Source organism: Cervus canadensis, chromosome 21, assembly GCF_019320065.1.
Source record: "Cervus canadensis isolate Bull #8, Minnesota chromosome 21, ASM1932006v1, whole genome shotgun sequence".
NCBI lineage: Eukaryota > Metazoa > Chordata > Mammalia > Artiodactyla > Cervidae > Cervus > Cervus canadensis.
Window position 1 is genome coordinate 51,880,910 of NC_057406.1, and position 14,693 is coordinate 51,895,602.

The following is a 14,693-nucleotide window of genomic DNA, read 5'->3' on the forward strand; positions in this document are numbered from 1 at the left end:
CTGCAGGTACTGGTGGGCTTGGCAAGTGTCTGCGTTCACTGCTGATGGCACACACAAGTCAGAATTCTGATTTTGGATCCATCCCTTCCTCGCCTCTGAATTTCCCAAGATCATCCACACACAGAGCCCTTTCTCCTCGACAGTTTCTAGGGGCCATGCAAGGTTTTGAAATAGACAGACCCCAGTCTCATTTGTGTGTTGTTTTACCTGGAGAGTGGGCTTCCCAAGTGGCTCAGATGGTAAAGCGTCTGCCCGCAACGCGGGGAGACCCAGGTTCGATCCCTGGGTCGGGAAGGTCCCCTGGAGAAGGAAATGGCAACCCACTCCAGTACTTCAGCCTGGAAAATTCCATGGACAGAGGAGCCTAGTAGGCTACAGCCCATGGGGGTCACAAAGAGTCGGACATGACTGAACGACTTCCCTTTCCCTTTCACCTGGGGAGTAAGGGTCATGCCTCACAATCAACCAAGGCTTATCCAGGCCTCACCCTGAGGCGGTGCTGATGGGCAGAAGCTCTTGGGGTGAAAGGGAATTTAGAAAAATGATTAAATGAGGTCTGAAGAAGGGTAGGGGGATTGCAGCTAGGAGGGTTATTTCCCAAATGCTTTGGGCTCTCTGACTTCCTAGTCTGGGTGGGATGGGGAGCAGTGCGTGAGTAGTTCTGGCTGATAAATGGCGAGTAGAAGTGACATGTGTTTCTTCTGGGTGGGAATCACTGAATTGTGGGGGCCGGAACTTCAAGAGATCCTCTTTTCTTGGGCACTGCCAGGTTCTAGGTAGGGCTACTTCGGCTTCATCCTGTGTGTAGTATTCCATGAGTCCAGCCCCTTTCACCTGATTCCAGGTGAGAAATCGGGGAAGGCTTCCTGGAAGAGGTGTAGTGTCACCTGTCAGAACTTACTCTTCACTGTATGTTTGGGCCTGTGTGCCTGTGTGCTCGGCTGTGTCCGACTCTTTGCGACCCCTTCACCACTGCGCCACCTGGGAAGCCCACGTTTGGTCTGTGACCCACAGCAGACACGTGGTGGAGTTAAGACCTAAGCCCTAGTTGTTCTGAGCCAGTGATTTAGGGCTCATTTGTTACTGTAGCATAACCTTGCCTGCTCTGAAGGCTACACTGGGAAAACAAAAAGCTTGATTGCAGAGGCAGCCTTCCATTGACCCCTCTGCAAAATTCAAAATATCAGGGCTTCCCTGGTGGTATAGTAGATTGGAATCTGCCTGCCAATGCAGGGAACATGGGTTTGATCCCTGGTCTGGGAAGATTCCACATGCCATGGAGCAAATAAGCCCAGAGCCACAACTCCTGAAGCCCAAGGGCCCTAGCGCCTGTGCTCCTCAACAAGAGAAGCCAAGGCGATGAGAAGCCTGTGCACCACAACTAGAGAGCAGCCCCTGCTTGTCGCAACTAGAGAAAAGTCTGAGCAGCAACGAAGACCCACCACAGACAAAAACAAAATAAGTAAAGCAGTAATTAAAAGACAAACAGAATATCAAACCTCCTTTCTCCTCTGTTTTATCAGTCACCATTTTCCTTTATCTGGTCAATATTTATCATGTAGCATGCATAAAAGATACAATAAAGCTTTGTAAGGAGAGGGATGGAAAGAAAGCAATGACTACACTTGTGGTTGGGAAGTTTATTGCAGTGTGATGAAGAGACAAGAAATTAGAACTTATCTCTCACCTCTAACATGCACAGAACAACAGAATTGCAGACCATTACCACTGACCATGACCACAGACTTTAGAGGGGATCTAATTTAACTTCCTAGTCCAAGAAAGTATCACTTCTCCATCTCAGACTTATTTGTACCTACCAGGCCAGTTGCTCTGCTGAGCACTGGGGAGAAACAGAGACGAATAAAACTCAGCTTAGTAGGTACAGCGACCCAAGAGGGGTTTAGACCTACTGCTCAGAACATAGAGGGGGGAAAGAGGCAATTCCAGGTGAGAAATCAGGAAAGGCTTCTTGGAAGAGGTGGTAGTGTCACCTGTCAGAACCTTATTCTTCACTGCATGCTGTGTATTCTTGCCTGTATGCTCAGTTGTGTCTGACTCTTTGCGATCCCATGGACTGTAGCCCACAAGGCTCCTCTGTCCATGAGAGTCTCCAGGCAAGAATACTGCAGTGGGTTGCCATTTTCTCCTCTTGGGGATCTTTTCTACCTAGGGATCGAACCTGCGTCTCCTGCATCTCCTCTGTCTTCACAGGCAGATTCTTTACCACTGTGCCACCTGGGAAGCCCATGTTTGGGTCTGTGAGAATGCAGAAATGGATTCAAGACATGGTTCCTCATTCTTCCTCACCACATGGGCTAACTCAACCCCCCGACCCATCAGGGATTCCGCTTCTGACCTCTCCCTGTGACTTCCCAGACAGCCTTATGCGTGTCCAGGCTCTTCTCCTGGTACAGTGTGGTCTCTGCCCTGGGAGATGAGGGACCAATTGGGTAACCTGGAAGCAAAGCCCAGCCTGCTGTGTAAAACTAGGAGTTAAATGAGAGCCTGCTATTCCAGACCAAGCTCTGCAAATGCCCATCGCGTCATGCTACCTGCAGGGATTCCCTGCCCTGGTCAAGGATGGGCGGGTGGGTGGGTAAGTCATTTCCCATCCCTGGGCTTCTGGGGGTGGAAGTCACTGGGGAATGTACTGGATCTTGTTCAGCTTGACTGCCTTTATTATGCAGCTCATTTACAAGTGAGCACAAATTAATACAGTACAAACTGGCTACATAAATATTGTGCTGTAATTGATTGTCTTCTTGTAATCAAAGGCAAGGCTGCTGACTTTGTTAGTTTCTCTGCTTTGCAACTGCTGGAGGAAGACTTTGTGGGGAAGGTTGTTGAGGTGGTTTTTGCTGCATGTATCTGTTTGCATGTGGTGTCTCTGACGTATTGAGAGAAGGATAAGGCCCATCACATTCAGATTCAATAAGTATCAAATGCTTGCTACATGAGAGGCAAAGACCCATTATCTTATTTTGTTATTAATTGCATTCATAGTAGTAAAGCTTTGATGAAAAAAGTGAAAGCGTTAGTTGTATCTGACTCTTTGCCACCCCGTAGACTGTAGCATGCCAGGCTCCTCTGTCTATGGGATTCTCCAGGCAAGAATACCAGAGTGGGTAACCATTCCCTTTTCCAGGGGATCTTCCAGAGCCAGGGATCAAAGGCAAATTCTTTACCTACTGAGCCACCAGGGAAACCTAAAGCTTTGATAATGTGTGCAAAACTTAGTCTTTACAATAACTTTTTTCCTGGTATATGTTATTGTTAGAATTTAAATAATCCTTTAACTTTTAAAAACATTCTGGAAATTTATAAGGAAAATAAAAGGCTATAACAGTCTTCTCTCTTTGCTTACCGAATTCCCAAAGGGCAGAACAAGATCTTCCATTCTAGGTAGTTATATGAGCCACTACAGTAACCGATTTTCTCCAGCTAGTACTGGGTAGGTGACACAGTGATCCCTGCACTGTTTACCTGTATCCACCTTGGCTGCTAAACAACCTAAACGCACGGAATTGGAATTTTAAAACCACGTCACACAACACAAGAAAGCAACGCCATCTTTCCATTTACCTGCCAGGGCTAAGGCGGGCTGGTTTTTTCCCCAGCAGTTAGTTGTCCTGGGAGTGACTCCGTGGGGGCATCCTCTCCCATCCACCCCGCTAAGTCTCGCACTTTGAGGATGCAGAAGGAGCTCTGTTCTTTGGAAAATCAGACTTCGAAAATCCACAAAACCTCCTTTGCCCTGATTGGGGTGTGTGTGTGTCTGTGTGTGTGTGTGTGTGTGTGTGTGTGTCTGTGTGTGTGTGTGTAACAGTTTTCCTAACCTTGACCTGAAGTCAGACGTCTTTAACCCCTTTCCAAAACGTCGCTCGCGCTGGGCTGCCATTGGAAAGGGGAAAAAAAGGAAAAAGAAAAACGAAACCTCCCTATTCCGAGACTCGGGTAAAGAGCACTCGCTCCCAGGGGGCTTGGGACAACTTGCCGGCTACCCTGCCCAGGGCTTTGAAATCAGCACACCCGCCGGACCCCTTCGCGCTTCGCGTGCCCGACCCGCATCCCGCCACTTCCCTCTTCACACGCCGGCAGGAGGGGGTGGCGGCACCGAGGCGATTTTATTCGTGTGTTTTTCCTCCGGGTTTTGTCATAGAAACGCTGACACACCAGCTCCAGACGGCGGCCGGCCGGGCCGGGGACTGAGGGCCTTTGGGACCCTGCGGAGCGCGGCGCGCACTCCCCGGGAAACAGCTGGACGCGACCAAATCCCGGGTAGGGGCGCGGAGAGCTAGACGCTCCGCCCCGGCGCTCCGGTCCCGCCCTCCGCCCGGCTCTCCGCAGGCGCCCTCCCCTCGCCGGGGGCTGCGAGTTACGTTTGGTAAAACCCAGCCCCGGAATATATAGATCATTTGAGCGCAATGAAGTAGCCTTTGGAGGGGAGAGAGGGGGCCGGTCCGACAGCCACAGCGGCCAGCGCAGCGGCGGCGGCACCACCATCCGCATCACCGCTCGCACCCCAGTCGCCCGGCCCGCGAGGAGGCAGCGGCGGCCGCCGGCGGGAGCGGAGGCGGCGGCGGCGGAGAGGCGAGGAGGAGCCGCGGAAGGAGCAAGGGCGCTCAGCCGGCGGGTCCACGCATCTCAGCACTTCCAGAGCAACTCCGGCGCCTTCCACACCCCTGCCCGGGGCTGGGGTCTCCGAGTGCGGCCGCGAAGCCAACCCCTATCCTCCCAGCGATCCTTGCCCAGCCCTGTCCTGCGCCTCCCGGGCTCCGCTCCGCGCGGCGGGGTCCCCGCTCCTGCGCTCCGGGAGCGCCTCCCGGACACCCGGGTTCCCGCAGCTAGGACAAAGCCATGAAGCCGGCGCTGCTGGAAGTGATGAGGATGAACAGAATTTGCCGGATGGTGCTGGCCACTTGCTTGGGATCCTTTATCCTGGTCATCTTCTATTTCCAAAGTATGTTGCACCCAGGTAGGGGGCGCGTTAGCGTGGTTTTGTTGGATATTTTCTTCTTTCTCGTGCTCTCGCTCCCTCGCTCACCGTGGCTGGTTTCTGACTCTTCCAACCTTACCTCTTCTCTCTGGGCCACCTCGGGGTTCCTTGCTGACCGGGTCTGCCCGGATCCCCGAATCGGGATGGGGAGAAAAGATATACTCCTTCCTCTTCTTCCTCCCAACTCCAGGCTGGAGGATGGGACCACAGGGGCGGTAGATTTTTTTTTTTTCTTTGTGTCTCTTGTCTGTCTACGAGGTAGCAGAGCAAGGTAGACGTTGTGGGAAGCTTCTGGGGGTGGAGGATCAGTTTGAAGAGAACGAAACTCCCTCCCCGCTTCTGCCGAGGTCCGAGGATGAAAGAGGCTCCGGGAGCCAGTCACCCCGCTCCCCAGAGAGCTGCCTCTTCCTGGCGGGGGGGTGGGGGGCGGCGGACGGGCGGGCCGGGGACGAAGGGTGAGCGCCGGGCGAGGTTGCGGGTCTGGCCGCGAGCTTGGGAGCCTGAGGCTAGGCTCCCATGTGTGCGCGTTTCGGCGCCGCGTCGAGCAGGTGGAGGGAGAGATTGGGGGTGCCCGACATTGCCCCCGCCCCACCAGCTGGGGTTGGGTCCCGGCGCCGGCTGCTTGCCCCCGCGGTTCGGCTCCGCATTGACCTTGCGGCTGGTGCCACGGGGCCTGCTCCCTCCCTCACAGTCCGGCTCGCGACCCTGTGCTGGGGGGTACTCAGAGCCCCGGGATCGCGCCGCTTTAGTTTGGGAGGAAACTTTGGTCGGTTCTGGGCTGACCGTCAGTTGCACCCCCCCCCCCGCCCCCGCCCCTGCCCCTCACTCCTGGGTTCTGAGCATCCGGAATCCCCCGGCGCCCGCTGGGCCGTGTGGGAAGGAAGCCCGCCCCCACCCCACCCCGCGCCTCCCCGCAGTCCCGGGTGGCTTAGACAAGCTCCACACCTGAAATCTGGACTCGGAGAGGGACGAGGCTGCCCCTTCCGAGGGGCGGGAAGGAAAGTTTGGGAGGGACGGGCGGCCTGGAGAGTGGTGGCCCCGGGATCGCAGCTCCCCTCCGAAGCCCAACAGGTAAAACCTTCCTGAGAAGCTCCTGGGGAAACGGGCATCGCGCCGTGGAGTCGTGATCTCCCATGCCCTGGCCCCCAGCAGGCTCCCCCCGGACCACATGGGCTCCCAAATCTACCAATCACGCCTCCCAGCTGCCTTTCTCAGTATAGTCATGGCAATAATTTGCTTTTATAATTGCAAGGAGGGAGCTGGAAGCCCATTTCCTTCGAGGGCTATAGGGTTATGTTCTGCTGACCCAGAGGCAGCACGGAACTCATCTAGCCTGCATTGGGGGTGGCACAGGACCAAAGCTGTTCTTTCCATCAAACTTTGGGATTCCTTGACAGCTCGGACAGAAGGGCTCCTCTGCCTGGCTGGGCCTGGAGGAGTTGTTAAGGTGGCCCCTTGGCCAAGAGTAGGGTCTCAGTCTGGTGTGGCCTGACACTTCCACATGGAGCCTCAGGACGGCGGAGCCGCTGGTAAAGGGTGGCTTTTGTTTGCAGCTGGGTATTTTTAGTTTCACGTCAGCAAGCTGCAGCGGTGTTTGCCTCCTCACCCAAACCAGTGGTTGGGAAACTTCTTAGGGAATTTAAAAATGGACCTGGCTTGCCTGCCGGCAGCCAGGCCGTGGTTGCAATGGGCAGGACCAGACAGACTGCCGTGTCCTGGGCCAGGCTCCGCCCGGAGGGCTGGGGGACTGGGTGATGTGCAGATACACTGGGGGCCCAACAGCTCACACAGAGAGCTGAATGATATGGTCCAGACACTACAGATCTGTTTAGGCCACTTAAGTTTTGCCTGGACTGAATGTGCTGGGTAGTCCTCTGCGGAAATGCCTGGAGCAGTGAGGTGTATTAGTCTTCAGCAGGAATGGGCTGTAACTTCTCTGTACCTGTTAGTTGTCCAGGGAGATACTAACTAGTAAGACTATTGCTGCCCATGATTTTCAAGCATCCTGTGTTTCTCTTACCCTGTGTGAGATTTAGGAAATAACTTTCCAGCCAGGGATACCAGGAAGAAATTTCCAAGTTGTAACTGACACTTTGTGAAAATTTCCAGCCCTAGTTGGAATATTAAGTTGGCTTGAAAGTGGTGTTAGCTGCTTTCAGCCTGGCTTTTCGGTACCAGGGACAGAAGCTTTGCCAAGGCTTCCTAGATAAGGATTTGACATGCTTGACCCTCTGCTCTCAACCTTGGCTTCCCTTCCTGGTCCCCCTTCCAACCCCCAAATGGCATTTGTGGATTATTTGCTTATATGAGTATGTTCGTCTGTTATTTTCCGCCAGTCTATAGCAAAGACTACTTTCAATACGTTCTATTGAATGTAGAGCTGTATTGGTCTACATTCAACTGAAAGGTCTTCCTTATTTTGAATTATATATAATTGTTTCACTGTTCCATGAAAACTCCATGCCAGTAGTTTATTATGATATAGGACATAAAAATATACTTTGAAATTAATATTAAACATTTACAGCCCCCCACCCCCCCTCCACACACACATTTTATTGAACTAGGCTCTTGATGACAACCGATGCTATCTCTTTTTCCTCCTGCTTGGAATTTCCTTAAAAGTTAGCTGCTTTTTGCTTCTCTGATGGATTTTGGGTTGTGACAGCTGATCTTTTAGCCTGGCACTGCAGTTTCCATTTCTCCAGATCACCCTGGGAGAGGCAGAAGGGACCACAGCGTGGCACAGATTGTGTTGCTAAAAATTAGGAGCCCTCTGGCAGAGAGGCTATTTCTATTCCTATCTGAAATAGAAATGTAGTATTCCAAAAAGAAATGGATCCTTGACTTCATTGATGGCTAGAGAATACCTGGAGTGTGTGAGGAGGAAGGGAAAGAATAAACAGAGACAAGCTGGCGAGGGGCTGGCTGGCTGTTCCTCTGATTCTAATCTGGGGTTCATTGTCTTTTGTACTTTTCTAATACAGCAACTTGAGTCATTGATTTTTAATTTGGTTGTTGGGTCCAGCAGAAGTGGGCTCCTTGTCAGTACAGGCAGTTTTCTTTAGGTCTTTGACACTCTAAGTTAACAGTCTTAGGGCAGGGTCTGGGTTTTAGGCCCTGTTCTAATCTCAGTGTCCGGCACAGTGCCCGGCCCATGGTAGTTTCTCAATAAAGTATTTGCTGGATGAATGAATGAAGTGGCTAGATTCTAGGAGACCTGCTTCTCCAATTTTTGGGAGGTTGTATCAAACCTTGCCAAGAATGCCTCATCACTAAGTCTGGCTCTCTTGGGGGCGGGTGGGGCACTGGAGACAAGGTCTGGACACTTCTCTATCCTCCTGGTCTCTGAGATCCCTCAAGTCGTGGGTCAGGTTTAAGCTCATCACACCCCAGACAGAACACTCCCCTTGGCCTAGAGTTGCTGCCCCGAAGTGTGAGACAGTGAGGCTGGGTGTCTTGGGTAGGGGGAAGCTTGGTCTCTTTTAGCCACTGACCTGTAGAAACCCCTCTGCAGGAGAGACACCCTCTGTGGGCGTGACCTGCTCCTGATCTCAGGATGGAGCACCACGCCTGCGCTTTCTGCATAGGTCTGCATCCATCAGCGATCGCCTCCTGAACATTGACTTGTCTCGGGTACCTGCCCCAGACAGCCGGCCTTTGATGGAGCTGTGTCTTCGGGCGGCGAGGCCGAGCTGAAAGGCCTCCAGGCTGCATTTGTGCTGAGTGTGTGAAGGTGGCTCCCCTGAACCTTCCTTTTGTGTTATTCCGTAGGGTTGTGGTTTTGTTTGAAAGCTCCTGTTCATAGGAGCGAAGCCTGGGGAGAAAGCTTTTCTTTTCTCTTTCTCTGTTTTTTTTTTTTTTTTAATGTTTACTTTCACTGTCGCCTGGAATCTCTTTGCTTTGGTCGAACGTATTGAAAGATTATACCCTTTATTTAAAGGCTTCCTGGGTTACCCTTTGTAGTTCACTTGATTAGATTGATGTGAAACACTTGCATTATAATTTTAACCTAATTATAAAAGTAATATGTGCTCATTTTAGAAAATTTAGGAGGTACAGAAGACAAGCAGTCATCCATTAATCTACCACCCGAGGCAAGGGGTCCTTTTTTCCTATTATAGAATATATATATTAAAAAAATAATTGAGATCCTAGCCTGGATTTTGTACCTTGTTTGATAGGTAATATGTATTTTAGACAAATACATCATTATGGTCATTATGGTGACCACTAATTAACTTGAAAAACAGAAAACTTAGCCACAAACTTTTAAATTTATAGGGTTGCCTGTGTCTCTAACCTCCCATCCCCACTACTTTGCAGAGTGCCAGTCTGCTATCATGTTTTTTTTTTTTTCTGCACGTATTTAATTTTAAAGAATCTTTTTGCTGATACATGAAATGAATTTGGAGTGAGACCAGGTTGTGGGGGCTGTTCTCTTATATATCTGAAACTTCTTTTGAAAAGAAGTCAGGAAGTTCTCAAATATGACACTGTTATAAATCCTGGAAACTGCATCAGATAGCTGAAAGATAAGCTGTTTCCAGCATCTGGTCTCCCCTTGGCGGTGTAAATGTTTGCACCTCCATGGGGAGTTTCATGGCTGCTCAAAGATGAGACAGATACACTTAGGCAATTTCCTTCGACAGTTAGATCTGCTGTCCAGGAGTCCTCATTTTGTTGCCTCTGAAATAAAAGTGGTGATTGGGCACCAGAGGAAGAGTGGTTGGGGTTTCTGATGGACGAGGGATGGGAGAATCAACCCGCCAGTAGAAGGGGCTGCTGTTTATATTTATCTGGATGAAAAGTCACTTTGCTTATGAGCTGTATCGGCCACAACCATTTAAAAACAGGAAATCAAAGGCTTACAAGTGAGCACCACCCCTTCCCTTCTTAAATCTACCAAGAGGACAAAGCTCTTCTTAATCTGGAGACGGTGAATGGAGAGACTTTCATGAAAGTCACAGCCACTGGTAAGGGCAGATTCTGAAAAAAACCAGAAGTAGTTTTACGTATTCATTTTCTCTTTTTTGTTTTTCTTCTCTTGAATTTTGAGACCCCCCCATCTTTATCACAAATGAAGAGTGAGGCAGTCCCTCCCCTGAGATCATTGAATAGTCTGATCTGTCCATTAAAAATTCCTAGAACTTGTAATTTGATGCATCTTACATCAGATGTGATTCATCAGAATTTGAGATCAGAGATGCTCTTTCTTTCTCTGTCTCTATTTCTCCTCTTCTCTGTGCCGGGTATTGTTCTGGGCACAGGGGATACCATAAAACATTATTTCTGCCCTCATGGAACTTACCTTCTAGTGAGGTATAGGCAGACTTTAAGGAAGTGCAAAAGTCACATACATAGTTGATGTGTCAGATGGTGTGAAGAGAGAAGAACAAAGCAAGAGATATGAATGAGGGATGTGAGAGGCCAGGGTTGCAGTTTAATACAGAGGTCATCACAGGATGTCGCTGACAAGTTGACACTGGAGAACAGAGACGGGAAGAAGTGAAAGAGCTGGCCACATGTCAACCCAGTCCCAGATAGGATATTCCAGGTGCAGAGCAGCGCAAGTCTGTTCCCTGAGGCAGGACCTCGCATGGCAGGCGGCTCTGAGTGTCTGGAGCAGAGGGAGGAAGCAGCTAAGACCGGGAGGTGCAGAGAGATTGTGTGGATCTTGGCCTTGACTGGCGACAGGATGGGAAGCTCTGGAAGAGTCTGGGCTGAGGACTCCTGGGGGAGGGGTTGTGCGATGGGTGGACAAGCCCAAAGCCCCTTACTTGCACCGTTGTGTTCATTTTCAAGCAGCCACAGTGAAGTTGGGTGAAGTGTTTACCGTGTAAATCCCGCTTCTCCATCAACCTCTGCCTCCCCCTGACCTCCAGACTAGACCACCCCCCCTTTTCAGTTTTTTAAAGCAGTAATGTATAAATCAGAACAAAGCAAAACAAAACCAATTTGACAGGAATTTTAACTGAGTTTGTGTTGGCAAGTTATTGAAATGTCTAAGGCGTGATCCACAGCATCCATAGATGGAAACCAACCATCAACAGCCCCTGACTTCTGGAGGCACTCAAGAAAAATAGAGAAGGAATGGATCGATGATTTGGGAGTGAAAGACCTGGGTGCTAGTTGGACATCCCCCCTCTGCCTGCTCCTGTGAATTACTCTATTTTATCAATTCTAAGACACTCATTCTTTTCACCTTTCTGACATTTGACTTGTTGTAACTGATAGTATCTTACTGCTGTGCTGACTTCTAATGCATAGCCTTTATTTTCTTAGTGGAACATAAAGTAACAGTGATTCTTATAGTTGATGCCCTTGGACCCACCTCTGTAAATTGTGAAAGTGCCTTCTATATACCAGGGCATACCTCAGAATCTCAGTAAGGTGATAAAAATGGCACTCAGGCTCCAGCTGAGGGCCCTGGGGGGTATCTGATGTATCCTGATCACCTGCTTCATAAACGCTTTGCTGGTCGACAGGCCTTTCAGTCTTTTCTGCTGTACCTGGGAAATTTGCACCTATTTTCAGAGCCACCGGGCTTGTATCTCTTTCTGATTAACTGATGAGGTTGGTAAGAGTCAGAATAGGAATGTGGGGAAGTAAGTTATTTAATATGGGGCTCAACTCTGGAAGATCACAGAGAAATAGACTTGGTGATGTTGTTTGGGGAAAATGTCACCAGTGTGGATTTTGCTTTCTTTTAAGGCTGCTGAGCTCCTGTGGCCTTGGTCATTCCCTTTTCTGTTGTTGTTTAGTCGCTAAGTCACATCCGACTCTTTGTGACCCCTCTTTTGAGGAACCTCTGCCAAGTTCCTCTTCATAGCCTCTAAGCTTGGCCCAGAGGTACTTAGGAAACATTTAAAGGGTAAATAAGTGACTGGCAAAGATGCCTCTTCCGTCCCTGTGCCCACCTCACCATTATGCGTAAGCCCAGAGGGAAGAGCAGGTCGGCTTGCTCTGACCAAATAGCTTCTGGTATGACCTGCTTTGTTTCTCAGGCCTTGTTGCTTCTGGCTTGCTAGGATTCAGCCAGGCTTCAGGTGTGAACTGGGAAGGAATCTAGGTATTTTAAGCAGAAAGGTATTTAATGGAGGGAATCTGGTCCTTAAAAAAGTTGGGAATGCTGGTGGTCAAGAATCCGCCTGCCAATGCAGGAGATGTAGGACATGCAGGTTTGATCCCTGGGTTGGGAAGATCCCCTGGAGAAGGAAATGGCAACACACTCCAGTATTCTTGACTGAAAAATCCCATGGACGGAGGAGCCTGGTGGGCTACAGTCTATGGGACTGCTCAGTCATGTCTGAGCATGCACACACTTAGAAGCATAAGGCTCTCAGCTGGGCCTCCAGGAATTAGCCTCAGGTAATAATGGTACCCCACTCCAGTACTCTTGCCTGGAAAATCCCATGGACAGAGGAGCCTGGTAGGCTGCAGTTCATGGGGTCGTGAAGAGTCGGACACGACTGAGTGACTTCACTTTCACTTTTCACTTTCATGCGTTGGAGAAGGAAATGGCAGCCCACTCCAGTGTTCTTGCCTGGAGAATCCCAGGGATGGAGGAGCCTGGTGGGCTGCCGTCTATGGGGTCGCACAGAGTCAGACACGACTGAAGTGACTTAGCAGCAGCAGCAGCGGTAGTAGCATATGTAACAACATAGAAGCAAACATATACAGGCCTGGCTACTCAAAAAACTGTATGCTGCTACCTCTGAGACTATCTTTGGAACTACCAAATCCAAGAACAAACTAATGACACTGGGACCCTGGGATCAGAAATCCTGATTCCAGAATCGGGATGCTCCTGCAGCCACCTCCCAACACCCAGCAAGCCAGAGAGTGGTCCCAGAGAGTGTTGTCAAAACCTCTCATCATTCTCACATCATCAGGAGGCTGAAGAAAACCTGGAAGGCGGGAGGTGGCCTCTCACCGAAGGCCGCTTTCTAAATCTGAAGTCAGTGTTTCTGTCTGGCGGAGCCAAACTCACACTTCAGAACCAGGACGGCTGGGAAACATAGCTTTTAAATCAATAGCCCTTACTATATAGAAAGGCTTTCTAGAAGGGAGTAGAATGGGTGATGAGCAGACATCCAGAGTGCTCACCACTTCCTATTGGTAAAACATATGTGAGCAGCCATCTCCCATCTATTTTGCTTATAGTAAGTGTATTCATATTAGTCCCATTATCTAAATATGTAGGGTAAGGATGTTTCTGTTTCTAACAATAGTGATTGTAAACCCACATGTTCGTTACCATCTGGGAAATTCTGTTAGCGAACTCCCAGTCAGCTCTGATTCTCTTACCCTTTTTACCTTGTTATGTGGCATACAAGGGGCTTCGCAGGTGGTGCTAGTGGCACCCAGGTTCCCACCTGCTAATGCAGGAGACGTAAGAGACACAGGTTTGATCCCCGGGTCAGGAAGATCCCCTGGAGGAGGGCATGCCACCCCACTCCAGTACTCCTGCCTAGAGGATCTCATGGATAGAGGACCCTGGAGGGTTGCAGTCCACAGGGTCACAAAGAGTCAGACACGACCGAAGTGACTTAGCACGCAGCACATGACATACAAGACTCAGGGAGAGAGAGGAATTTTCTTCTGTGCATTTTTTTGGTGCACATAATATGTGCATGCATTATGAGTATTAGCTCCAAGCTGCAGTGTTTTTTTATTTTTCATTCTTGCAGCTTCCGGGGTCTTAGTTCCTCTGTGTGTGTGTGCTTAGTCGGTCAGTCATGTCCGACTCTTTGCGACGCTATGGACTGTAGCCTGCCAGACTCCTCTGTCCATGGGGATTCTCCAGGCGAGAATACTGGAGTGGGTTGCCATGCCCTCCTCCAGGCGATCTTCCTAATCCAGGGATAGAACCCAGGTCTCCCACATTGCAGGCAGATTTCTTTACCGACTGAACCACCAGGGAAGCCCAACCAAGGCTTTGGCAGTGAAAGGGCTGAGACCTATCCATTGGACCACCTGGGAATTCCCTCCAAGCTGTAGTTTCTTGACTGAACTCTCTTTAAGCCTCTGTTCCACTTTGTGAGGACTAGTTTAGGTAAAAGTAGATGATGTAATCTGTAAATCTACTTGGGATTCAGTTGTAAATGGTGATCTCAGAGAAGTGGGTTGACCGATTTCCTTGGTCCCTCTCTGTCTCCCTCCTCAGGATGCCTGAATTTCGTAAATGCATGTAACCTGGTACAATGGGGTAGATGAGGGTGTTTGTTCCAATTTGTATTTTACATTAATTCATATTTTTGACATTAAATTTCTTTTTCTAAATTCAATGAAAATGGAAGGCCTGATGTTTCCTTTCCAGGCCCCTTTGTGATAGCTAGAGTGTGTCAGCTAGACTTTGGAACCCGAGGTGGAGACTGGTCTTGAATGTAGTTGGTGACTGTCAGACCCACCGCAGTCAAGTTTGGGTAAAAGTATAGTTTGCCATGCAGGTGGCTCAGTGGTAAAGTATCTACCTGCCCATGCAGGAGACGCAGGAGACATGGGTTTGATTCTTGGGTCGGGAAGATCCCCTAGAGTAGGAAATGACAACCTACTCTGGTATCCTTGCCTGGAGAATCCCATGAACGGAGGAGGCTGGCTGACTACAGTCCCTGGGGTCACAAAGAATCAAACATAACTGAGTGACTAATTATGTACACACAGTTAGTGCTACTTAGTACTAAAGATAGTT

At 49.7% G+C, this 14,693-nt stretch overlaps 1 protein-coding gene across 4 annotated transcripts in view; it reads left to right on the plus strand.

Annotated features, from left to right (window-relative positions):
* Positions 1-4,391: 4,391 nt before the first annotated feature.
* CHST11 (carbohydrate sulfotransferase 11) overlaps positions 4,392-14,693 on the plus strand; it is a 265,715-nt gene continuing 255,413 nt past the window's right edge. The window contains exon 1 of one of the 4 annotated variants that reach the window (XM_043440979.1): positions 4,392-4,978. In XM_043440979.1, the coding sequence (XP_043296914.1) occupies positions 4,861-4,978 (118 nt within the window). In that variant the 5' untranslated portion in view covers positions 4,392-4,860. The remainder of the gene's footprint in view (positions 4,979-14,693) is intronic. The other 3 variants (XM_043440980.1, XM_043440977.1, XM_043440978.1) reach the window with 3 other exon arrangements.